This window comes from Cervus elaphus, chromosome 33 (assembly GCF_910594005.1).
Source record: "Cervus elaphus chromosome 33, mCerEla1.1, whole genome shotgun sequence".
Classification (NCBI taxonomy): Eukaryota; Metazoa; Chordata; class Mammalia; order Artiodactyla; family Cervidae; genus Cervus; species Cervus elaphus.
Genome location: NC_057847.1, coordinates 50,294,868 through 50,321,403, shown reverse-complemented (window position 1 = coordinate 50,321,403; position 26,536 = coordinate 50,294,868). Strand labels below are relative to the sequence as shown.

Here is a 26,536-nt window from a genome sequence, read left to right as displayed (position 1 = left end):
TCATTTATTGTTATACTAAGATGATAATGCAGTATATTCAGGAATTGTTTCATAAATGTTTGAGGTGCTTTAGGGCTTTACTTTAAGGTAAATCTTGGGACCGTGTTTCTTGGGGATAAGATAAGTTGAAGTATTTCAAGCTTATAAAAGAGTGCCATTATTCAATTTTCTGTGATCACAGGTGTGAAAACATCCTTTTAATTTGCATCACCTGGGTCACATTTCTTTTGCCTGTCCTGAAACTGTCTTTCCACGTGTAGGTAGATGCTCTTATGATCTCCAGTCAGTAAACTGAGTGCAAACTTGTTTTTTTAGTACCAGTGAGTCACAAATATGAGTGAATTGATGCACTGACTTTGTTATTAAGAACTCTTATTGTGGTTAGAGTTAATGTGATTTCAATAAAACTGTTTGCATTGTTTCTATAATCATATGTAAGCTTAAGTTTTCTGCTTATAAAATCTATGTGCTAATAAAACAATACCACTTGATAAGAAAATGCATTTTAGAGGCTAGAAATTGCTTGCCTTTAAGAAAGTATGAAGTTAACTTCTTATTAATTTTTTAAGGCTATAGTATTAGAACTAGAGTATTGCAACATTGGTACTTTTCAAATGACACCAGTCTCTTCAGTCCTGGCATCGTGACATTTTGTCTAGGTTTTGATAAGGACTAAAGGCTTTTAGATGTTTAGAATATTGAGTTGAGCATACAAAATAATCCTGTTGACCTTAATATTAAAGTAGTGATAAGTTGATGTTTCACGCTATGTCAAATTATTATCCACCAGGAAACCAAGCCATCTCTGACGATGGTTTGTAGGATTTTCCTGCTGAGTCTATATATGTTTAAAATTAAGAAGATACTAAAGGGGTAGCATAATAGTATCCAGCCAAGTCTGTTTAAGAAAGTGTGCTGCTCCCTTATTTTGGAAGAATGCAGGGAGAAGTTTACCGAATTTTATTGAATATTTAATATGCTAATATTCAGTTATACTTACAAAATAAATATTACATCTGTAGAAGTGCATCTTGAAATAGGTTGATTGCTAAATGGTTGAGGTCTATGAACACATTTCTCTTGATTTTTCTCTTTCACCTTCTGTTCTATTTAAAAGTTAATTACAAATGGTTGCTTGTTATAGCAATACAAACTATACAGAAAGAAATATGTACAAAAAAAGAAAGAATCATTTGTTCCTCCTTTTCCTTTAGCAATTTACTGAAATACCAGTTTTAGGTTGGTGTGTATCTTTTGACATCTTTCTCTAACCTCACTTGTTTGAGGTTTCTTTTTTATAAACTATAAAGTGTTATTCTGTAGTTGCTCTCCTTTTGTTTAACAGTATGCCGAGGATGGCTTTCAGCTCAGCACTTTCTAAGGTGTCTCGTTCTGACTGAGTGATGATTTAAGTGAAGTTTAGTGCAGCATAAGGTATGCTCATGAAATACCGAAAATTGATGTTTTATTGGCTTAGAGTTTGTGTTAGGTTTCTGCTAAGGGCTGGAACTTAACATTTCACAAGTAGTTTTTAATTATATTATTTTAGGATATTTAAAATATGGTGATATAATGCTACTGTATACTCTTGAGCGTTTTTTTCCCCCCCCCGTTCATGCCTAAAAAGTAGTACAGGGCTACTAGAAATGCTGTCTGTGTTCATTATTTTTGTATTATAACCTAAATTACAACTTTTATGTATACTTTTAAACTAATTGTAGGGAGAACTGTCATAAATTATCCATAGACATGCTGCAGCTTGACAAAGTGTTGCTCTAGGTGTGTATAAGTTATTTCTCTTACAGATGTACAGACAGATCCACTTGGAGACTGGCTGAAATTCCATGTCCAAAAGCGAAAAAGAAGGGCAGGGGAGAAGAAGTGAAAGTGTTGGGGGGTGGGGGGGCAGGTGGAGGGGGAGTCTGTATCAAAACCTTAAAACAAGTTAAAGCTGCACAATAAAATTAATCAAAGCACCTTATTTCTTAAAAATGACATACTAAATTAAAAAATCTTGAGATCAGTTTTCCTTTGGCCTGTGGAGGGCCCCGTCCCATTTGCCAGTTTGCAAATGGGGCTGTTGCATATAGACCAGAGTGCCTAATATCTGCTTTTCCTTGTCTGCCAAGGAGATGGTAGGTAGGAAGAAGTGAGTTTGCTTTTCTCTGTAATTTTTATTTCCTGAGTCTCATCCTCAATCTGATCCATCATTCCTAGCTACTTCATTGCTGTCAAACCTTTTTCTGTTAATTTGGGATAATAAAAAGGAAGAAGTCCATTTGTTAGTGAAAGCTGTTTGCATCAGGTAGGCTGGGCGGTGTTCACATTGGTTGGTTTTATTTTTGCTGAACTGTTCACCTATTGCTGGGTGTCCACTGTGTGGGGTGTGCCAGGCACTGTGCTTGATGCATAGTATTAAGTGGCTCAGGGCCAGTCCTTGCTGGCCTTTTTGGAGCCCACAGTTAACATGTAGGTGCACTAAAAATAGGTTGGTTGATTGGTTGTTTGACTTTGCAGCTTGGAAAGGAAGGGTGAAGAGAGTAAAAAGGGAGTTGCCTCAGTAAATTTGGGCAAAAATGGAGGAAAGGATTCCAGTTCTGGGGTGCTGGGGAGAAGAGCCACGTGTGGGATGGTGCGCTCATTTTAAGTGCTCAGTAAGTGTTAGCTGTTAATTGCCAGCCACCTCAAAATTGTACTCCCAAGGAGGAATTTTTTGAAGTTGTTGATTTCAACATCAAAACTGACTTATTGAAATCATTTTGCTTGAAATTAACTTCAAAGTATTGAGACGCACACACATACATGTATGTCAGTACTTTGAAGTTAATTTCAAATAATGGAAAAATTTCATTTTGAGTACTGTGTCAAGCACTTGTACAGAGCACTTTATACGTATTAGCTCATGTAATCTTTCAATACTGATGATGTAGGTTCTGTTTTATTATGTTTATTTTAGAGATAAGAAAATCAAGGCATGCATAAGTGAGGTGAGTTGGCCTAGAGTCAGTCTGCTGAGGGCAAAGCCTGGGCATTTATGTCTGAGTATTATCCATTGAGTTAATTTTAATTGAATGCCTTATTTCAATAAATTATTAGGTCAGGTCCATAAAAAACTAAAGTCAGATAGAGGGAGGGATTAGAATATATAAATTCAATTTCAAATATTTTTTACAGTGACTATATATATTGCCTTGCAGATCAACATATCAGTTTTACCATATCACAATTATTACTGTATAGCATGGTCCTTTTCCTTTTTCTCCTTGAAGAATACAAATGCTAAATAAAAATAAAATTCCTTCTGTACACAGTAGTAAACCTGGTGCTTCTAAGCAGCAGCCAGAAGAATGGGCATGGCTGCAATATCTCTTTCAGACTTATAACCCCAGTGCTAGCTTCGCTGATGAGCTAATCACTTCTTAGGGAGCTTATTCAAAATCCTCATTCAGCCACCTTGGTCTGTCTTTACTTTCGGAAAGAGTTAGATGAGGAGAAACTGGAAAGTAGGAGTTGATATGTCACAGAGAAATTTTGAAGATCTGATTGGATAGAATCTTGGCTGTGCATTTGACAGTGTCAGTATTATCAAATCTGTTAATGTATAATGTCTTGCTTTCCCTAGCTCAGAAACATTTGTCCTGATACACATGCTATATTATTTCTTTACATATTCTATTTCTGTCAGCTTGGCAGTAGTCCTTTTTAAAATTTGCAATTGTAAAATTTCTTAGAATGTAAGATAACTAGATGATTAGAGGAGACAAGTCCCAAATTTGTCGATTTTTAAATACTTTTCTTAAAGAGTACTCAATTCTTCTTGATGGTCCGAAGAAGTTGTTGAGTGAGTTATTTAAAAAGTATGCATAAATATAAATCTTGGAATGGTTTAAATAGTAAGAGAAGACTTATAGTACATTTCCTATATTTTTATTTTTAGTATGTAAAATCCATTTTTCCAGAAAGAGTTCTTTATATTCTGGTTCTGTATATATAACTGCCTATTGAATATCTCCACTTAAATATCTCTAAGCACTTAATAGACAACGGTAATGATCTTCTCTCTCAAACCTAGTTCTCATTAAATGGACAGTAACCATTTGGCTACACGAGTCAGAAAGTAGGATGTGTCCTAATACTGTGTTTTTTCTACCTAATCTGCCTCCCTCTCATACTTACATTATATTTCTCAGAGATGCTCTCCTCAGGAAATCTTCTTTTCACTTTGCCCAGTATTTGTTAGGTTTCTCCTTATGAGATGCTCACAGTAACCAAATTCCTTTTTATTGCTCTTATGTTATGATTATACATTAATTAGTAAGAGTCTTTGATGAGTTTTTCTTCCCCACACTGTATAGTAAGAGCCTGGGTAACCAGTGCCTGGCACAGACTAGGTGCTCGGTAAAGATTTGTTGAATGAATACAGAAGTATTATTCATTCCTTTCTGATATTTGTCAATAGTTAAATTTCTTTTTCCCTTAAGGAATCAGCAGCAAGTCTCTTTCTCACCTGGCAACCTGATTACTTGACGTTAATGAGCTGATTTTGTTTTCACTCTCATCTCCAGTCGCAGTGCATGGTATTCAGGTTTCGTTTTCCAAGTTGTGAATCCATACTATTTTGTTCAGTTGCTTTTCATCTGTTTGTGTGTTTTAGTCAGTTTTTTTTTGGGGGGGGGGGGCGGGATTCCTATTGAGGCCTGTTCTTGGTATCTCTTGTTTTGCTTGGATTGTCTTATAGCTTTTATTCTAATATTCACTTATTGAGAGGTATATTGAGCAAAGGTACACTTTTTGATAAGATATGTGGACGGCACCTGCTTGCACAATGACATCTTTGTCTCTGAAAGTACTGGTATAGAAACAAAAACTGAGAGATGTTTAAGCTTTGGGACGCTACAGTCTAGTTACTTATTTGGCATGTATTCCTTTCAAGGGATAAATTTTACTCTGGAGTACTGAGAAGATGTTTTGATAGTGGGATTAGCTAAGCCTTTTAGGTGAATTATTAAATAATTCTGAATCGTTATCACAGGAGAAAATCAAGAAGCAAGAAAAACTAGTTAAGCAACTGGTACACATAAATTGTCAAATCTTTTTGGTCAGTGCTGTTTTCTGTAGAAATGTTGGAAACTGGGGAAATATAATCAGTGATCGGAAGGATTTGAAGCCTTTCTTTACACCTGTGACAGTATTTCTCTTGATTTTAAATTAGGGCCTTATTTTGGGATGACTAGGAAAATGAGAATCTTGTTCAGTATCTGAGTGTTCTGCATCTGAAGAGAATGCGTGGATTTCTTCCCAGGGCCACCACTGCTTGACCTCTTTACCTTCTTTACCCTGGTTGTGGCTGGGTAAACAGTTAGCGGTGGCCTGGTCTGTCTGTGATCTGCTCAGTTCTGATCTTACTCTTCTCCAATCTTACTCTTACCCTAGTTGTATTATTTATGTTGTACACACCCACACAGGCACCAGAAATGTTTTTCTGTCTCACTGTAAGGATTTTTCTATCTTCCATGAAAGGAAATGGAGTCGTTAAGAAAGTTGGAGATTCTAGATTCTGAAGACAACTGAGAAACTCAAGTCTAGCTATATAAAAATTTCTTGCGCTTCTCCTACAGTTTTTGTTAAAGGCAATACTGCCCTCTGGTGTCCACACTCCAGTTCCAACCCATAGCTTCTTAAATTGCCTTCCCCCCAACCCCCCCATTTACAGTTTAGGCCCTAAAACTTATTAGAAAAATGTAAAAATTATTTAAGACTTTCGGTTTAGTTTATTTTCTGGTTTGAAGTCTGTTGGATCAAGTAACTTGGAATCATACTAGAGTCATCTGTATAATACCTCTTATCTGATAATGTCCACAATTTTTTTAAAGAATATATTACTTTCCTCTGTTTATAAGGAAAGTGTTCTTAGTTCTCATTTTAAAATATGATGCATTGGATCATTGCCAGCTTTTAAAAAACGAAATCATTATTCCTCTTCCTTCACTTTTGTAACTGATGTGTCATTTTTCATTTCATTCTGGATATAAATCGTAATTTCTTTTGCCTGTGTTTTTTCTTCACAAGCACGCCTTTCATATAATGATAGAGGTAAGATGCATTGATGTTTGTTTTACGGCTGTGGAACTTTGTGGATGCATACTAAACATTTTGTTCTTAGATTTTGTTGTTGTTGCTTTATTGTGCATCCTTTATAGTTTATAAATTTATGTTATAGTTTTTTCCGCTTACAATATTAAAAACATTTATTTTATCATAGCATTAGTTTTGGGTTTTAAAGAATTGTTAACAATGTTTATACTTATCTAAGGTGAAATGTGGAAACAATTGTTTTAGTTAACACCTAATGGCTAAATTTTTAGCCTTAAAACCTTGGATTGGTTAATTTTTATAGTATGTCATTAATGTCAGCATGTGCTCATATTTTAACAGGTGTTGACTTTCTCGTTGAACCCATTATCTTTTAATGTGAAATCTGTATTTTCAGGTAGTTTATTGCATCTTTGGCATCTTTAGTAAATGGACTGGCTAGAGGAATTATAACTTGATCTTTCACTGTCTAGAAATTTAAGGCTTTTATTTAGATTTGAATTCGCCTTTCATGTGGAGAACTCAGAATAAGTAAAGTGGTTGCAGACCGCTTTACAGCTCCTCACTTCTAATCTTTTATCCATTCTTGGTTGAAGGGATGATGCTGGGTAGTGGTGCTGGGGTGGTGGCCCCTGTTGTTTCCATGCGGCTTCTCAGCATGATGTCTTCTGCTGCCTTAATTTTCACATACAAATGGGGTAAAGAAGAGATGTGATCAGAGCCATGTTCTAAGGCGTATCTTTTTCACTGGGCAAAATAGCATAGGTGCTGCGAGAGAACTGAAACCTAGGGAGTTTTCAGGAATTCTGTGGTCCTTACAGCTGCCCCTCCAGAAGTGGCTTTTCTCAGAAGCAGGGCAAGGCTGTGTTTTATGGGTAACATCAGAATGCCGTCATTATGAAGTTTAAGTTTGAATTTGTCTCCCAAGGTGTTCATGTATTTTAAAGGTATAAATCTTTATTCCTAGAATCAAGTGTAGAGTTTTTTATAAATTAGTAAAATGAGCTAATAAATTGAAAATAATTTTTAATATTCTTAGATTATAGGATAAATAAAAGCTAGATATAAGAGAAGCTATTAAAGCTTCCTATAAATGTAATGAAGAGCTGAAAAGTATGAATTAGAAGAATATTCTAATAATATTTTACTAGAAAAGCAAAAAGATACATTGATTGGTATTGTAGATTTTATAGTTATAATCTTACAGAGTTCTCATTTTTAAACCTGACCTTTCCAAGAATTATAGAATATTGTTGAAAACCACATATTTCTAAAAGTTCTGACATTTTGTAGGTGCTGACTTTTTAGACCTTTTTCTCACCCTCTGAAAATTGGCCTGTGTTCTTGTCAGTTTAAGCTTCTTAAAGTAATTTTGACAAGGCATATTTCAGGCTGTTAATATATAATGTTGACCATAGTGGTAATATCATTAAGAGAGTGATCTAAGATTTCTTACCGAAATAATGGTAGCTTCAAAACTTTGTAAGTAGAGTCTTGAAAACTAACAAGGACTTTGTAAAGTTTATATATACATTTGGGAAACATCCAGTGATTTCTTTTTTTTTTTTATTCTAAACATAGGCATTGGAAATTTTTGTTTCCTAAAATTAAGTTTAATATTACATTAAAATCTTATTTTGAACAGTTAATATGTTCTTACTTTGAGATGTGGATTAAGTCATCTAAATCCTGTTTTATAGACTGAATCGTATCCATATGGTTGGTACTCTTTAGAATAGAGAATGGATAATGTGTATGTTATCTAAAGAGACATTATCAGTCAGTTTATATAAAAGTTATTACAAATCTTAGTGGGTACGTATAGTCCCATTTGGTTATTTTCCCTCATCAGCTTTCAGCTCTTATCTACAAGCTTTAATTTTGGCATCCCTGCTTTGAAAACTCAACTTTTCTAACTTTTCTCTAAAAGATGAGGGAATCATTGACTTTAACCTTGTAGTTATAAAGTTTTTCAAATTGAACTTTTTCTCTTTAGTTAGCCTAATTATTCCTTTATGCATTTATCCAGCAATTCTTGAATTCTGAGGACTGAGTGGATTCCTTTGCCTTTAGAAGAGTGGTTTTCAGCTTTTTGCCCTCTTGTTTCCACGTTCACAGAAGTCGTATGTCCCTATCAGTGGGATCTCTTATCACAGACATGCTTGGTCAAGTCAGGGGATGAGGGAAGGAGGGAGGGTTTAATACTGGTGAACATCACAGTCTTGTTTCGCCTCCCACTGAGGGGTCATACTTCGGGAAGGTTTGCATTGACTTCCTTGACTTATCACTTTGTTAACTAAAATAGTCTTTAGCTCTACTAACCTTCCATATTTAGAATGTGTGAAGGAAACGCAACTTTTGTAGATATTTAAAAATTATCTGATGTTAGAATGGGTCACAGGAAGTCTTCTGGTTTATCATACTGTTTTAAAATAGGAATTCGCAAAGCCTTTTTAGAAAGATTGTCTACTTCAGAAGAAGAAATTGCATTGTTTTTTCTTCAATACTCTGCAGTGTTTCTATTGCTGAGAGTCTTTCTAACGTAGATGTCAACTTTTAATAAATCTTGAGTGGCACTTAGGGGCTAAATAATGCCTAAAGGGAGCACTAACTGTCTTGAGGCATTAGAGGAGGAGTTCTGTTTTGTTTTTAAAGGGAGAGTAAAGGCAGAAAGACATGCATTGATGAAGGGGGTGACACATAATTTCTGAGTGTCTTGGGCTCCACCCAGTGCCATTAAGTCTGTTGCCACAGAAATTTTAGTTACTTCTTACAGTATTCATTACCCAGTCCTTCAAACATCTCTGGAAGCTTTCCAAAAGGCTTCCTTCCTCATGCTTTATTTGCAGATATTGAACTAATAGAATGCTTTCTGCAAAGGGTTGCCACTTCACTTTGTATAGGAGGATTTCCTGGTGATGCTGTACTCCTATTTATATATTTGCTCCATTTAAAAAATTAACTATAGCCGTATACTTCTCTTTCATTTACCATACTGTATCATCTAATGTGACCACTTATTTTCTGAATTATAATTTGTATTTTCTTTGCCATTAAGTCCCAAAATACTGTCTCAGTCAGTTCTGGGAAATAATTATAAGCGAAAGGATAAAGTGTTACTGGGTGGAAAAATTAGAATGAACAGAGCAGTTTGGTTATAGCAACACTAACTTACATATTTTTATGTGTGCTTTGTATTTGAAATACTTACTTGTAATGTATTTGAGAATAGCCGTGGGTATTTCTGATATTGGTGAAAAAGAGTTGAAGCTAAACAGTCATTGGGGAAATAATAGATTTTGAGGAGTGGGTTTTTGATGCATAGCCATAATTTGCTGTTCTGTTACTTTTCAAATCCTTACTCTATAAGGAGTTATCAACTGGATAAAATTGGGATACTATTAGTAGTATCCTGGAAGGTCACAGAAAAATCTTAGAATTAATAAGACTGGATCAAAAAGATCTTTTCTCTTGGTTGCTATGTATATGTAGCAATCACGTGTGCATGCGCACAAACACACACACACACAGAGTAATAGTGTTGATTGTTATTATGAAAACTGAATTCAAGCTCCTTGCTTTGTGATCACTATAGATAATTAGTAATGCTTGAGAACTCAGTTTTGGCAAGATTGAAGTTAATGTCATTTGTATGTGTTTACCATTTTTGTCAATTGATTCCTTAGTATACTCACTTCTTCCTGATATTTAGAAGTGATATGTATCATGTGCTGCTTTTTAAAATAATACTATTATTGTTTGTAGGACCCAGGACCACCCCCACCTTCTCCATTACTAGGTTTGAAGCCATTACAGTTACTAGAAGTGAAAGCAAGGGGAAGATTTGGTTGTGTGTGGAAAGCCCAGTTACTCAATGAATATGTGGCTGTGAAAATATTTCCAATACAGGTATGTTTATTGCAATTTTCTGATATGCATATATTTGTTAAAAGATGCAACTGGTTTAGGTCATTGTAACTCAGAAACAGTCTGAAAACACATGCCATATGTTTCGGGGTGGTTTTGTGCTACTGGGGAAAATGGTTAGCCCTTTTATGTCTGTCTTCTCATCTGAGAAATTAATCATACAACAGTCATGTTAGTTTGGAGGGGTGGAATTTCAGTATATGCACATATTGGAGAAGTTTTTGCCAATAAAAGTTGTACAGAAATGCAGAGATGATTCTAATTAAAAAATGTAATTCATTGTTTGAGTGGTTAATTTTTAATTTTTAATGTCCCGTTGACATTATCAGAAAAAGCAAACAGAATAATGAAAGAGTAGTGTGCTTTGTTTTAGAATTGCTGTTTGGAGATATTCAATATTACTACTAGATTGGATTTTGTTCTACTTTTGAGTGTTGATGTAATCATTTCATTTTGTTTGGTGAATTTTCAGAGGCAGTCAGCTGACTCCAAATAATTGATTTACTGTTGACTTGTTCTTGTTTTAGAGGCCAACCTCATAAAACCCTGGTCTCACACCTCTGAGATACCCTTTAGTTTTGCTCCATTCGTGGTATAGATCTGTGATGATTCCTTTGTTCCTGTGGTCTGTTTCTTCACACCTGTGGCTAATGCCATGCGTGGTATTGGGATCCTGGCTGGGTGTTTTGATTCAGGTTTCACCCCTCCCCTGCACCTATATAGTAGATCTTCCTTATACCAAAATTATTCAGTTTCTTTGTCTAATATACCTAGATTTTTGCCCTCTTACCTCTTTGAAAGCCTGTTTCTCAGAAGTTTATTCCTTTTTTTTTTGGTAGCAATGCAGATACTGTTAAGTATAATTTAGTTCTCAGAGGAAAAGTCTGTTGGGCCAATGAGTGTTATTTCATGTGAGGATGCACTTGGATTAACCTAAGTGTAACAACAACAATGACCATAGCTAACATTTTATTGAATGGTTCTATTGTGTCAGATAGAGGTACTTTACATATGTAAGTACACATTAATATGTATCCATGTTACCCATACATAAATACAACATACATTACACATATAACACAACAGCCCTGTGAGGCAGATACCACAGTCCCTTTTTTACTAATGAGGAAATTGAATGATTATGTAATGTGCCAGAGATTCTTAGTTTGGATCCAGAGGGTTCGTAACCATTATGCCTCCCTCTTTCATTATTCTCCCATTGTGAAAAGAAACTAATCCTTTGTAAGTAGACAGAACACATAAGAGGCATGGATAACTTGCAGGCACAAGTGAGTCTGTGGTGTTTCAAATTATTATATTGCATATTTATACCCCATTGCTTTCTTATTGACTCTGCAGGGTATTCTAAACATTTTGTTAAGAATGTTTGACCTACTGTTAGTCTTCGGAAAAAATTTGTTTTCTATTTAGATGAAGTCATTCTCCCTGAATTTCATGTCTCAGATTATTCTTAATAGTAACATAGGTGACTTCACACCATGATGAAATTACATTGTAGTTACTAACTTGCGTATGGAACATGTTGCCTTTTTTAAGATTCAGAAGTGCAGCATTTCTGATAACTCTGAGATTTACAAATTAGACACACAAAAAAGTATGTTTGAGGGAAAGAGGCGGGGCAGGCATTTAGCATGGAGCTGTTACCTGTTGTCAGAGTTTTCTTTTATTAAAAAATAGGACAAAAGAAAACCAAAGAATCTTTTAATACTTAGCCTTTAAAAAAGAATTCTCAGAACTCACTTGAGTAATCTCTTAGATATGGTCTGTTTGCCTGTGTTCTTTGCATTCTTATTTTTCTTTCTTTTACCCCTAGGATAAGCAGTCATGGCAGAATGAATATGAAGTCTATAGTTTGCCTGGAATGAAGCATGAGAACATACTGCAGTTCATTGGTGCAGAGAAGCGAGGCACCAGTGTCGATGTGGATCTGTGGCTGATCACAGCGTTTCATGAAAAGGTAGAGCTACCCATACGTCCCATTCTAACTCAGTAAAGTCAGGGTTGGCTTACTTTCCTAATGCTGGCTACAAAACCGTCACTCACTTCTCTGGGGACAGGGTGTTACTGGTTAATCTTTATAAATAACCTGTTTTAAAAATAATTTGTATTAATAGAAAAACAAAGATGACAACTTTTTCACCTAACCCTCTACTTATAGAATACCAGTCTTTTGTCCCTGATTTCTTGTGCTGCAGTTACTTCTCTTACAAATAATTATTTTAGTATAGCCAATGGTTAGTAGTTTTCATTTGCCATTTACCATCCACTTTTATTACACAAGCCATTTTTCAACTTGAATTTTGCTTCTTAAAATTCTTTAATCAGTACTGCTTAGTGACAAAAGTAGGGTCAGGAAATTTATCTGATCTTTGATTTGTCACTAATTTGTAGGGTAGTTACCACCAAAACACATTTGCTATTTTTCCTCGATTTTTCTACTTTCAGAGTTAGTATGAAAGTATACATTAATGAAGTAGGACATTGGGTTATTTTTGCCAATCAGTTTCATCATTGTCAGAAAAAAGTGGCTCTTTTATTTCTCTGATTCTTAACCAAAAGGTTGGCAGTGATCTCCAGAGGAAGATCCTTTAGGTTAGTTGTTTATATTTTAATTTTTTGTTCTCCTAGTCTTAGGATATAATATCTCTATAGTCAGTATATTTTAACTTCTAAAATATTTTCTAGAATTTTAGATTTCCAATAATCTTTTTTTTTTCTTTTAAATTTTGTCTTCTAAATGAGAAATTGACTGACTTTGCTTATAGCAAACCTTTAAAGACTAGTGGTATTCCTTTCAAATGTTTATTAACGTGAAACTTAAAACCATTCAGAAAGAAATGGACCTTGGATATTATTCACTGAAAGGAAAGATATGTTGCCTTCCATAACCTCTTAAAAGTAAAAAGGAAAGTCTCCATATACACATGGCTTTTATCAAGAACATAAGTTGTTTTTTTCCCCCTTTCTTTAGGGTTCACTGTCAGACTTTCTTAAGGCTAATGTGGTCTCTTGGAATGAATTGTGTCACATTGCAGAAACCATGGCTAGAGGATTGGCATATTTACATGAGGACATACCTGGCCTAAAAGATGGCCACAAACCCGCCATATCTCACAGGTAGAGCTGAATTTATATTATTTTCCCCAGTAATTCAGTATTTGTTTATTATTTAAACTTTCAAACCATTGGGCAAAATTTTCCCCCTAGTTATTTAATCATGCTGTCAGAGGCATTTGATTTTCATTTGTTTTTCAAATTAGCTTTGAGATTGGCCAGGAAGTATTTTGGATGATGTATATATATTAACATCATTATCAAAGGTTAATGATTGACTTATGTTTCAATTTGTCTTATTTCCTAAAACATAGTTAAGAATGAAAGTGTATTTATCTCAAAGGAGAAATTTGTTTTGCCTCAAAACATGATTTACTTCAAAGATGATTATAAATAGGTATAAGAGGATGTAATTAAGGAGGGATTTTTGAATATATTTTTGGTTGTGTTTTGAATGACCACGTGATCATTACCGAAGCTGAGGTGATGGGAGGCATGATTTGAATAATTGGGTTGACTAAATTTCCTTTTTCAGTGAAGAAATAGTACTTGGACCCAACAACTGTCAGATCCTAAAGGGAAGACATTAGTTCCCTTTAAACATGGGATTCAGTTTGCCACTATAATTTAATTTCCTTGAACCTGGGATCAGTTTACCATCTTATGTTCAATTTAAAGATGGTTGTTTTAAATTAACTGATGCTTGGAACTAATACATCAGGTGGTGTTTAGGTTGCAGGGAAGCATTACTTTTATTTCAATTCCAATTTTGAAAACCTTAAATGACTTCCACCTCTGAAGTAGCTCCCCTTCATCTTCCTGCATACAGCCTAACTGCCTCTTCCTGGATTTTTGCTTGCTTCACACAGTCCTATGGGAAATAATCCGTGTGAACCCCCAAAGGTTACTTTAAGTAGGGTACCTAAAAATTGATTGAGTCTAAACTGGATTTTGTAGCATTTGTGGGTGTCTGTGTCCTCTGCCTCACTTTGGTCTCTGTGTCTGCACACATAAATTTAACCATCGCTTATGACACAGATGTGTTTGCCTGGGGTATAGTTATCTCTGGCATGAACTAGTTGAGGCTGGAGTGTAGAGGAGAGCTGATTGCCTTAAAATGGTTACTCTTTTCGGAACACCAGGATCCAGGTGGATGAAAATGTTTTATCTGGTAAACATTCCTAGGGATGCTTTTTGTACAGCCAGGCTGATGAATATAAGAACCATTAAAATAAGGGACTATTTTAAAATGTAGGCCTGTGCCAACACACAAAAGACTCCAATCCTGCTATTATTTGAAAATTTTTTCATTTTGGTTTTTAAACTGAAGTTTCAATGAGAGTTTCTAACTATAAACTGAAATATGCTTATCATCTTAACAATTTTTTGATTGGTAGATTGGAGTGACATAGATAACGTGAAAGCTGGACAGTACCTTTGGAATGGCAGCTCTTTATAAAATGGCTTTATGGAGAGAATTCCTTCCTATTGTCCCTATAGTGGATAGGAGTTGGTCACTGTACCCTTGTGCTTCAAGCTATATGGAGACTTTACTTAAGCTTTTTTCCCTCTCCTTTTTCTGCATTTCATACTTTTTTTTTATAGCATACATAGTCTTTTTTTCCTAGTCACAGTCAAAAAATTTAAAAGATAAAATTGTTGTTAACTGAATTTGAATACTCTATCTTTCTGTTTGCAAGGGACATCAAAAGTAAAAATGTGCTGTTAAAAAACAATCTGACAGCCTGCATTGCTGACTTTGGGTTGGCGTTAAAATTTGAGGCTGGCAAGTCTGCAGGTGATACCCATGGACAGGTAAGGATGATAGCTATAACCTCTTAAGGAAAAATAATCCTGTCCCATATTTTCTTAGATGGTTGATCTGGAATCAGTTGGTCTAAAATTATTGTGGTGGTTATTAAATTGGCATCTAATCAAGAATAGCTGTCTTGAGTAAGTTTTAAATTTGCTAAGGAAGATAATTTCATATGGTAGTTAGATCAAGGAATTCATCTAAAACAATTCAAATGTTACAGAACTCTCTTTTTAAAACTAATCAAAGGAGAATCTATCACATTTTAATAGGCCTCATTCTTTTAGGGAGTTCTTAATATTATTAACTCACTAGTTTTAACTTGGGGTTTCCCTAGTGGCTCAAATGGTAAAGAATCTGCCTGCATCGCAGGAGACCTGGGTTTGATCCCTGGGTTGGAAAGATCCCTGGTTGGAAAGATCCCTGGTTGGAAAGATCCTTGGAGAAGGAAATAGCAACCTACTCCAGTATTCTTGCTTGGGAAACCCATGGACAGAGAAGCCTGATGGGCTACAGTTAATCGAAGTTTACACAAGAGATCTCAGCAACAGGAGCCTGTAAGGAAGGCCAGAGAGGAAAAGAACATCCATATGTTTTATTCTCAGAAACTGAGGCTAGGAAAGGTGTTTTCAAAACAGTTCAACGGAAAGGTGTTATTTCCTTATAAAGCCAAATGATTTTGTTTAATCATTGCTTCATCTTTCAAATTATGCAAATTATTTCATCACCTGATTCTCAGCTTTCTTTTTTCCCAGTGTATGCTGTTGGCCTCCAAGAACACAGCACAACAAATTTTGGCAGTATCGACTAATGATTCAAGAATTTAGTCAACAGTCATAGTTCTAGAAAGTTGACAGCATATGCATTTTGGAAGGAAGGCAATTTTGTGGAGTATTGCTGAGATTGAAGATTGTGCAGGAAGTCTAGGACCAAACTTCTGAGCTGATTATTTTAAGACTTAAGTTTTCCAAAGAATTCAATCCTTTTGGTGCCTTATAAACTTAACATACCATCCCTCCCTTTAAAAAAAAAAAACTTAGGGGATTCATTCATATCTTTTAATGCCCTCATGATTGGGTTACATGACACGGATAAAAATAATAATACATAACAATAATACACAATTACACATATGCATAATAATAAATAATACATCACTGATTCCTTGACTTTAGATTTCATGGGCCAGGAAATTTCAAATGCATGTTACTGCATATTTTATATTTTGCAAAGAATACTGGAAAAAATGATTTTTCTCTTTTTTCATCATCAATTTATAAAAGAGGACATTTTACACTAAAAAAAGATGACGTCATCATTTCATAAAAAAAGAAGTACTTTGGATGGCATACATTTATCTTTGGGAGAAAAGTATACTTTGGGGAAAAGCTTGCTTATAGCACAATTAAAAGTTATTTAAAGTAGCCAAAAAGAGAAAGTTACTCTTTAAAGTGTTCTTATTATTAATAAATGAATTAGAAACTTGAACTTTAGGGTCTTAGTGAGCGATACTTTTTTTTTCAATACCTTTGTTAAATGTGTATTTACTGGTTATTGCCCAATTTCTAGTGTAGATGACAGTAACTTAATGTAGCTTTTGGAAATACTAATATCTGGGCCACTCCCTAGACCTACTAAAACTTAAGTGGATTGTGATCTACCCAGGTATCACACAGAAATTTTTAAAATAGATGAATTTTGTCAAGCACCAACCAGAGTCAGCTGTACTAGCTTGGTAACCATAGTTAACATTAATAAGAAATGGCAAATTGTTAGGGACTGATATCAGTAAAGAATATAAGACAGAATTCATGAAGAAACAAATAGATTTTGTGCAAATAGAACTTTAGAAAGTTTATCTATCCTTTGTGTGGCTAATTTGTTTTATATTTTGTATTGTTATACTCAAAAAGAGCATTTTTTTTTTAAGGATACATTTCAAACAGTGTACAGTCGAAAAGTAAACAGATTTTTTTCTCTGTTCCATCCTCTCTCCACAAATAATTATTGTTCAGTTTGTGATTACTTCCAGAAGGGGGAAAAAGTCTAAGCCTAAACCGGCATAGTATGTGTTGATATATCTATTAAGTGTATCCCGAAGGGATCTTAGTATATACACTGCTTTGTTCTTTGCTGTTTTCATCCTATAATATTTTTAGAACTCTTTCCATGTCAGTCCTTATAGATCTACCTCATGTTTTTCTAAGAGCTGCATAGTACTTTTATTTCTTTAAGCACACCCTATTCATGGTTGCATCGTTTCCGGGGTCTTGGCTGTTGTGTTACTTGAAATGGAATAAAATTCTGGTCAAAATTTAGTTATCTTACCTGATAGTAGACCACAGTTGGTTTTGATTCTCTTTACAAATGATAAAATGTCAGTTCACAAAGTTAATAATTGCTGTTTGCTTTTAACATCTTTTTCAGGTGGGTACCCGAAGGTATATGGCTCCAGAGGTATTAGAGGGTGCTATCAACTTCCAAAGGGATGCATTTTTGAGGATAGATATGTATGCCATGGGATTAGTCCTGTGGGAACTGGCTTCTCGCTGTACTGCTGCAGATGGTAAGGGAACGAATATTTTTTAAAAGATATATATGTGTGTGTACCTGCTACACATGTATGAAAAGGGTTGATTACTCTCAAAGGTAATATTATAAAGCACAGCTGTTTTTAAGTATACTCCCAGAAGTGGTAGTGTAAAGAAAATTCAGGAGGCAGGGGATAGGAGGGCAGGAAAGGAAAGGTACTGAAATGTATTGATTCATTACGGTTGCCAGATGCTTTGCTGGGCACTTCACATCAGTTCAGTTCAGTTCAGTCGCTCAGTCGTGTCCAACTCTCTGCGACCTCATGAATCACAGCATGCCAGGCCTGCCTGTCCATCACCAACTCCCAGAGTTTACTCAATCTCATGTCCATCGAGTCGGTGATGCCATCCAACTATCTCATCCTCTTGTCGTCCCCTTCTCCTGCCCCCAATCCCTCCCAGCATCAGGGTCTTTCCCAATGAGTCAGTCAGCTCTTCGCATGAGGTGGCCAAAGTACTGGAGTTTCAGCTTTAGCATCAGTCCTTCCAGTGAACACTCAGGACTGATCTCCTTTAGGATGGACTGGTTGGATCTCCTTGCAGTCCATGGGACTCTCAAGAGTCTTCTCCAACACCACAGTTCAAAAGCATCAATTATTCGGCCCTCAGCTTTCTTCACAGTCCAACTCTCACAGCCATACATGACCACTGGAAAAACCATAGCCTTGACTAGACAGACCTTTGTTGGCAAAGTAAGGTCTCTGCTTTTTAGTGTGCTGTCTAGATTGGTCATAACTTTCCTTCCAAGGAGTAAGCATCTTTTAATTTCATGACTGCAGTCACCATCTGCAGTGATTTTGGAGCCCAGAAAAATAAAGTCTGACACTGTTTCCACATCTGTTTCCCATGAAGTGATGGGACCAGATGCCATGATCTTAGTTTTCCGAATGTTGAGCTTTAAGCCAACTTTTTCACTCTCCGCTTTCACTTTCATCTTCATCAAGAGGCGCTTTAGTTTCTCTTCACTTTCTGCCATAAGGGTGGTGTCATCTGCATATCTGAGGTTATTGATATTTCTCCCGGCAATCTTGATTCCAGCTTGTGCTTCTTCTAGCCCAGTTTCTCATGATGTACTCTGCATATAAGTTAAATAAGCAGGGTGGCAATATACAGCCTTGGCGTACTCCTTTTCCTGTTTGGAACCAGTCTGTTGTTCCATGTCCAGGTCTAACTGTTGCTTCCTGACCTGCATATAGGTTTCTCAAGAGGCAGGTCAGGTGGTCTGGTATTCCCATCTCTTTCAGAATTTTCCACATACCTTTAGCTTATTTCCTAAAACAACTTTGGAGGTATTAGCTTAGTTTTATATGTGAGGAATTTGACACTCAAATTTTAAGTAGAAATTAAGTAGCTTGTCTATTTTAGCTGTAAATTGGTGAGTGATAGAGCCTAGTTTTAAACTGATCCAGATTCAGGGAGAGGGCTGCTACCTTGGTCAGGTCATATGGGTCCTAAGATACCTAAGGGTTAAAGTCAGCTCTTGGGTGAGAGTTGCATGTAGATTTGGCCTCCCAGACATTATCCTGAGAGGCTATTCAGCACTTGCGTGATGGCAGCATGTACCTCAGCAACAGACTGAATTAGCATTCTGTCCTCTGTGGCTGAGCACATTATACTGCAGGTTAGATTCTGCCTCTTTAAAGCTTTGAAAGTCTGATCTACTGTAGACATTACTATAAACATAAGTTACATTCTCTAGCACATCACCTTGGTTCCAAGGGATTCCTAGTCCTTGTTTTTGAAATCCTTTTTAAAACAGATTTTCACATTGATTGATTATAAACCTGCATGTTATATTCCTGGTGTGAAGGAATTATAGTGTTGTGGGTACTATCTTTAGTGCTCCTCAGAAGGTCTCTCTTTTCTCCAATCATGTTACACTTCTTGGGATATGAGAATGTAAGGTAAACTTTTCTGACTGCTAACTGCAAACCAATGTTAGTTTGATGTTTTGTTTTGTTTTTTTTTTTAATTTTTAAAAGGTTTAACTATCTTAACCTATGTTCTATGAGTATTTTCTGAGTATTGTAATAGTTTCTCAGTGTATGACAGACTACCTCTGGTATATGAAACTTGAATTGGGATAAGGTGCTTTTAAAGGGAATTTAGTGGACAAGTGGTTAGGAATGAACAGCCATTCATTCTTCCAAAATTGGTGTGGGAGTGGATCCAGAACCTAAGAAAGGTTGAAGCAATTTGGATATAATTTTAGCTTAAGTCTATAGGAAGAAGAGTAAACTGTTTAGTGTGTTTTGGGTTAAAGTGGAAGATGAATGCATTATGTGCATTTATGGAGGCAGAAAGAAGCGGGTGAGATGGCAGATGTTACTGGGAAATATATTGCTTAAAATTTGAGTAATATGAACTCTCTGAAGCAAACCAATTGGATATAGTATTATGAGGGATAAACAATGTACAGTTCAGTTGATAAAAATGTATCTTGGACAGTCAATTCTAGAGTAAGGTAAGTATGAATTTTCCATGTAGGTAAATGTTTTTTGAGTTTATGTGCTCAGTTGTATCCAACTCTTTGCAACCGCATGGACTGTAGCCCACCAGGCTCGTCTGTCTGTGGGATTTTCTAGGCAAGAATACTGGAGTGGGTTGCCATTTCCTTCTCCAGGAGATCTTTTCAACTCAAGGATCGAACTCATTTCTACTGTGTCTCCTTCATGGCAGGTGGATTCTTTACCTGCTGAGCCATGGATAAATGTTAATACCTGAGAAGTGTAAGGAAATATTATTGGAGTTTGGAGGAGTGAGGAGTTGCTTTGTTTTGTATCAGGGAAGTTTTTATGGAATAAGAGAGGGATAGATGCCTAGATTTCTTAAATACCTTGCAGGTGCTATGGAATACTCAGTTGCAGAGAGGCCTTTCTGATCCAAGTCAGAAATTATAGGGGACAGTGTGAACATTGCTAAAGTAGTGATTTAAAATTTTTTTGATGGTTAATCATTGATGGTTTATGTCAGTGAGTCTCAAATTTCAATGTGCAAACCAAACTCCTGGGAATCTTAAAATTCAGATTTTGACTCAGTAGGTCTGGGGTGGGGCCTAATTATTACATTTCTTACAAGCTGCCTGTCAATGCTGCTGACCTGTGGACCACATTTAGAGTAGCGAGGGTAATAGACACCTTAGAATGCTAAGTGTCTGGAAGCGCACAAGCAGAGCCTGGCTATTCAGCCCCCAAGTATTCGTGCAGTTAGACAGGGTTGAATTAGATGGCCTCCTTCGTCATCCACTGTTAATTCTATGCAGGAGTGTTTGGTATGTTTTGAGAACTTGCACAGGGTTTGTTATCTATATACAGACACATCTGGTCACTGAAGTTGCTCATTAGTGACCAATTTCCATCAAGGGCAGACGGTTCACAGACTAGAGTCATTCTGAGGTGGATTCAGCTGTCTTACTTCAGAGCTGTATGCCCTTGTGCAAATTATGGAACTTTTTTTGCACTTATCATCTGTAAAATAGGGTAATGCTACCTGCACTCTGTGAAGATAAAATGGAATATAAAGCTTCTGGTCAGCATAAGTGTTTATTATTAGTTATTAATAACTCCTAACTGAATTTCTGTATTTGAGTAGACCTAAGTAAAAAAAAAAAAATAATAATTATATTGTAGAATAAATCTTGCTTTTCTGTGAAGGCACCATTCTGACTTGTTGGGAACCCTGTTTATACAGTACATTTGTGATTTTTAAACTAAATATTTGGCAGCTTTTGTGAGGGCAGAGGTGTGCCTCTGGAGTACATACCTCCTTGTATGATTGTGTAGGGGGCTAAGGCATGTCAGAATAAAGATGGCTATAACGGACTGAACCCTGTCTTCAATGAAAGCACTACTGTTTATAGTCTGATCTGAACTGCAGGAGTGGGTACATTATAGAGATGTTATATCCTTAATATGCACATATCCACGGTTCCCTGTGTCCTTTATACAGAGGTAGGTATTCCTTATGCAGTAGGTAGGAGAACTCCTTACAATCCTTAGCAGTGTTACATGCCAAATTACAGACTTTTTGATTTCTTCTAAATTAACATTTGTGGTTGTAACTACAGTTGAGCGTTTGTCTCTCTCCTGTCATTATAGCATATGACAGTTAGGAAAAGGCGGTAAGAGTATGTTTTAGAAAACTTGTTCCAGTTAGGAAGGCAAGATGATTTGAATTAAAACGACTTTCCCCCCTTTTTTACATTTCAGGACCTGTAGATGAATACATGCTGCCATTTGAGGAAGAAATTGGCCAGCATCCCTCTCTTGAAGACATGCAGGAAGTTGTTGTGCATAAAAAAAAGAGGCCTGTTTTAAGAGATTATTGGCAGAAACATGCTGTAAGTTACAGTTAGCTTTTCACTTTAATTTCCAATAAAAAAAATGTTCATCAGAGGAATGATTTATATTTCTGCACGTTTTCTTTCTGGATATCCTGAGGCAGAGATCTTGGTACAAGATATTCTATACTAGATCCTAGAAACAGTGCGGTTACAGCCACGTCTGTACACTCGGGAGGGAGACGGACAAGGCAGAGCCGCAGGGGGCACTTGGCTTCGTGCCCTTGTGTCAGTGTGTCCCCTATTTGGAAGGTTTCCAAGGGAGACAAGTGCATGACTAGAGACGTGGATAAGCCAAGTAGCGAATCCTTAAGTGTGGCTTCCTAACCTTTTTCCTACTTATCTGCAAGGTAGAAATGCTGATATTAACTAAGATAAAGAATAAAAATTGGTAAACTTCTCAAAGCCTTAGTTTTGAATTCAGTTCAAAGGTTAGCTTAAATTTAAATTACCTGCTTTGTGGACAGTGATCAGAGATATTTGGAATTAAACACATCACCTGCTGTGATCATCTCCAGTGCTTTAAAAAAAAAAATACTGTTTTCTCTCAGTGCTTCTCTCCATGTTATTACATGAGATGTTCGAAAGTGAATGTTGACAAACATCAAACTCGGCTAATCTTGAGACTTTCTTTAACCCACAAGAATAGCAATTTCTTTATGAGAGTTTTACTCTAGTTCCCAATAGAAAACAAAAATTGCTATGATATTTAAATGTGTTTCTCCTTTTTAGGGAATGGCAATGCTCTGTGAAACGATAGAAGAATGTTGGGATCATGATGCCGAAGCCAGGTTATCAGCTGGATGTGTAGGTGAAAGAATTACTCAGATGCAAAGACTAACAAATATCATTACCACAGAGGACATTGTAACAGTGGTCACGATGGTGACAAATGTTGACTTTCCTCCCAAAGAATCCAGTCTATGATGGTTGCATCATGTGTACACGCTGAGAAACAGGACTCTCAACTGGAGCTGCTAATGAAACTGCTTACAGTTTATTTTCCGTGTGAAATGAGTAGGATGTCTCCTGGACATCTCAGAAAGAAGACCCTCATTTCAAAAGGTGGCTCTGGGAGACTTATGGCATTGCCTGTAGCAGAGACATGAAGGACACGCGACTAAGAGAAAAGTTGTAAACTGTATAAAGAAACTTTTGAAAAAATGTACATGAAGAATGTGGCCCTCTCCAAATCAAGGATCTTTTTGGACCTGGCTAATCATGTGTTTGAAAACTGACATCAGATTTCTTAATGTCTGTCTGAAGACACTAATTCCTTAAATGAACTACTGCTATTTTTTTTTTAAATCAAAAACTTTTCATTTCAGATTTTAAAAGGGTAACTTGTTTTTATTGCATTTGCTGTTGTGTTTCTATAAATGACTATTGTGATGCCAATAGGACACAGCTTGTGAATGTTTAGTGTGCTGCTGTTCTGTGTACATAAACAAAGTCATCTAAGTGGGGTACAGTGAAGAGGCTTCCAAGCATTACTTTAACCTCCCTCAACAAGGTATACCTCAGTTCCACGGTTGCTAAATTATAAAATTGAAAACACTAACAAAATTTCAATAATAAATTGACCCGTGTTTTGTAACAAGGTATTACAAATTCACTGTGTTATTTAAGAAAAAAAGTAAGCTACGCTTAGTGCCAACAGTAAGTGGCCATTCGTAAAGCAGTGTTTTAGCTTTTCTTGTGCTAGCTTGTGATTTAAGGGAAAAAAAAAGTGCTGTTTTTTGAAATGAAAAAATGGTGTATTTCCCCCTTTTCTCCCATGTTTAAAAAAAACTTCATCTTATATCCAGTTCCCCTAAATATTGCATACTTAGCTACATATTTTTTTAGGTGTGCTGTGCTTGGGGACTATTTGAAAATTTAAAGCATGATTTAAAATTTTTTAAGTGAGCTGTAACACTGGAAAGCTCTTCATTTTTATTCTTTAAAAATAGATTTTTTTTTTCCTATTTATATATGTAAAATTGTAGTGTATTTCTTTTCACCAAACAGTGTGTGGGACATTCTTGATCACTGTTTTAGAATCACCTCAGGAAGTGTCATTACCCAGAATTCCTCACTCTCTGCTTTGAGACTTGTAACTTTATTACTATATTTCTGCTTGGTGCCATCTTGTCAGAGTAATATTTGATGTCTGTGATATGTCAAGAATTATCCTAGGATAGAGATTTAAACTTTAAGCACAGATTTCAGATGTTACTGCTTTAAAACAAATCAGGGATAACAAGTTAAACTTATAACTTAAAATATGCAATGACATCTAGAGGTAACCAGTGTTGATACAGGTAACATAGCCTCCTTCCACAAATTGCTTTTACAACTAACTGATATTAATTTAGGATAGTTCATGCCTTATCCTTGATGAGAAAATGGAACTGATAAGTAGGTGCCAAAGTGCTTTTCAAAACAATATTACATTAGAATATAATTGGATTCCTTCTCAAATTTACAGGCCAAAGCAAAACATTAATTAGGTTACTGACCAACAAATAGTCAGTATTATGCTATGTACTTTTGTCAGGTCATTTTAAAATTCATGTTAATTTTATAAAAGAATTTTTTATGTGTCACTATCAGGAGCTCACTGTGAATGTGTTATCTTCAAATGGCTATTTAACCACACAGTACACTACATTTTACATAAAACGTGCACTTAATCTCTGGGAATAAATTATATTATTTATAAATAATACATAGGTCAACAGACTCTAAGCAGGGAGGGAAAGAAGAGTAACAGCATTGTCGTCTGTGTGCCACACACCATACAGAACTTTGTGTTCTTGGTCGCATAATGTACCCAAGGCTTTGTTGTATTTCTAAGAATTCCCATTTCAGTGTTGAGTTTACCTTTATTTCAAAAAGTACTTGGCTTCTCAATTTCTTGGTTTTGCTTCTACCTGGAAACTAATCAAGAAGGGAAAATAATGAGAATGTTCATACATGAAAATTGTTCATCTCTTGAAGATTGATTTCTACCTGTTCTGAACATTTAATCCTGTTTTTAAAAGTTAAAAAAGTCAAATCAAAGGAAAACAAGGAGTATTATGATGAATGTTTGGCTTATGTGAACACTTAAAAAGAGTTACATTTATAAGACCAGGTATTCACAAAATAAAGTTTTCTCTTCATGTTAGAAAACATTTTTAGAAATCCCGGGTATTGTACTTAACTCTAGCTAACCAATTTTACAATAAAACCTGTATCCTTTTGAGAACTACATTGGTAGAAAAATAATTTTTATAAGCAGTAAAATAAGAATGTTCCAGTGACTACCTGTCCTGTACCTAGTCTTGTTAAAACTTTCTTTTGCAGGGCATTTTCACATTTGGTTTACAGTCAGCGTAGAGTGGGCAAGTTAATAAAAAGTTTAAGCTTAGGGATACTGAAAAAGCGAGATCAAAGAAAGAAAAATGATTTGTTTGGGGGTAAGCAGACCCCAATAATTTTTTCCTCATGTGTATGGTGCTCCTTATGACTCGTCTTGGATTTTGCCTTTATGACACACATCAGAACTGCTGCTCTGACTTACACTCTTGACCTTGCCCAGATCTCCGTGTAAGGAATGCTTTATGATTAACTGCCATAGGACTGATGGACTAACCAGTGTTTGGCTGTATTCGAAGTCTATGCCCTGCACCGCTCTTGTATGTATTTTAGATGCTAGGCAGTTTTTAGCATGTGACGTGTGATTCTTGTTTGAATGTTTATTACAGGTACCTTGTGAATTCCAGAACAGAGACTGTGCCTCACAGTTGTTGGTCCCATGAACTTGCACTGTCCTTCATGGTGATGTTTTGAAAATACAATCAGAAAGAAAAAAGTTTAGAACTTAAAGATGAATCATAAATCATGAAAGTATAAAGAAACTCTTCTTCCCCCGTCCTTACTCTTAGGTAGTATAACAGCTACATTTAAGTAAAATGCAGGTAGGAGGGGAAAAAAATCCTGGCCAGATGATAGTTTAGTGGAATAAACTGATTAACTGTTTAAAAAAGATGCTTTGCCACAGATATTTTCCAGTTTCTCTTTTTTACCTTTTTAAAATATTACTTTTTAGGAACATTTGGTATAATGTGCATAAAATTATTTACTGATTTATGGGCAAAATGATACAAGTAGCATCTTGATTGAACATCATTTACCTCAGATATTCAACCAGCAGTACATTTTTATGCAGTCTCAACCCATATCCTATTTGTTACCTCTCAAAATATTGGTAAACAATTATTTTAGCTTTACTCTGTATTTCTTGTCAGTGTTTTGGGCACAGGTTGTTGTACTACTGTCAAATTGTACTTGCTATTTTTTTCTGCAAGTATTTAACAAAAAGTCAAAAAAGAAAAAAAAAGTCCCATAAAACCCCACCATGGGTAAGTGATTGTTAAATATTGTACAAATAAAGTGTATGCTATCCCCATTCCATTCCCAAGTTAAATAAAAAAATAAACATGGTATGATTTGCATATGAAGTTTTTCTTTAGTTATACATTCTTAAAGACAGGAACAGCAGCTTTACAATTGATAGCCTTACACCTTGGAATGTGCAAGAATGGGGACAGATTATGGCATTTCTCTCCTTTGTTGTGCAAGCAGACTGTGTTCCTGTGAAAGTACAGATGTTGGTCCTGCCAATTTTAAGAGAGGCTAAATGGCATTAGTTACCTTGTCTTTTCATACAGA

General features: G+C 35.7%; 1 protein-coding gene across 1 annotated transcript in view; it reads left to right on the top strand.

Moving 5' to 3' along the window:
- The window catches only part of ACVR2A (activin A receptor type 2A), a 91,700-nt gene extending 65,392 nt beyond the window's left edge, over nucleotides 1-26,308 (top strand). The window contains exons 5-11 of the mRNA XM_043894595.1: nucleotides 9,859-10,002; nucleotides 11,855-11,998; nucleotides 13,013-13,158; nucleotides 14,796-14,910; nucleotides 17,336-17,474; nucleotides 21,708-21,838; nucleotides 22,571-26,308. Coding sequence (XP_043750530.1) covers nucleotides 9,859-10,002; nucleotides 11,855-11,998; nucleotides 13,013-13,158; nucleotides 14,796-14,910; nucleotides 17,336-17,474; nucleotides 21,708-21,838; nucleotides 22,571-22,765 — 1,014 coding nt within the window. The 3' untranslated portion in view covers nucleotides 22,766-26,308. The remainder of the gene's footprint in view (nucleotides 1-9,858; nucleotides 10,003-11,854; nucleotides 11,999-13,012; nucleotides 13,159-14,795; nucleotides 14,911-17,335; nucleotides 17,475-21,707; nucleotides 21,839-22,570) is intronic.
- The last annotated feature ends 228 nt before the right edge of the window (nucleotides 26,309-26,536 follow it).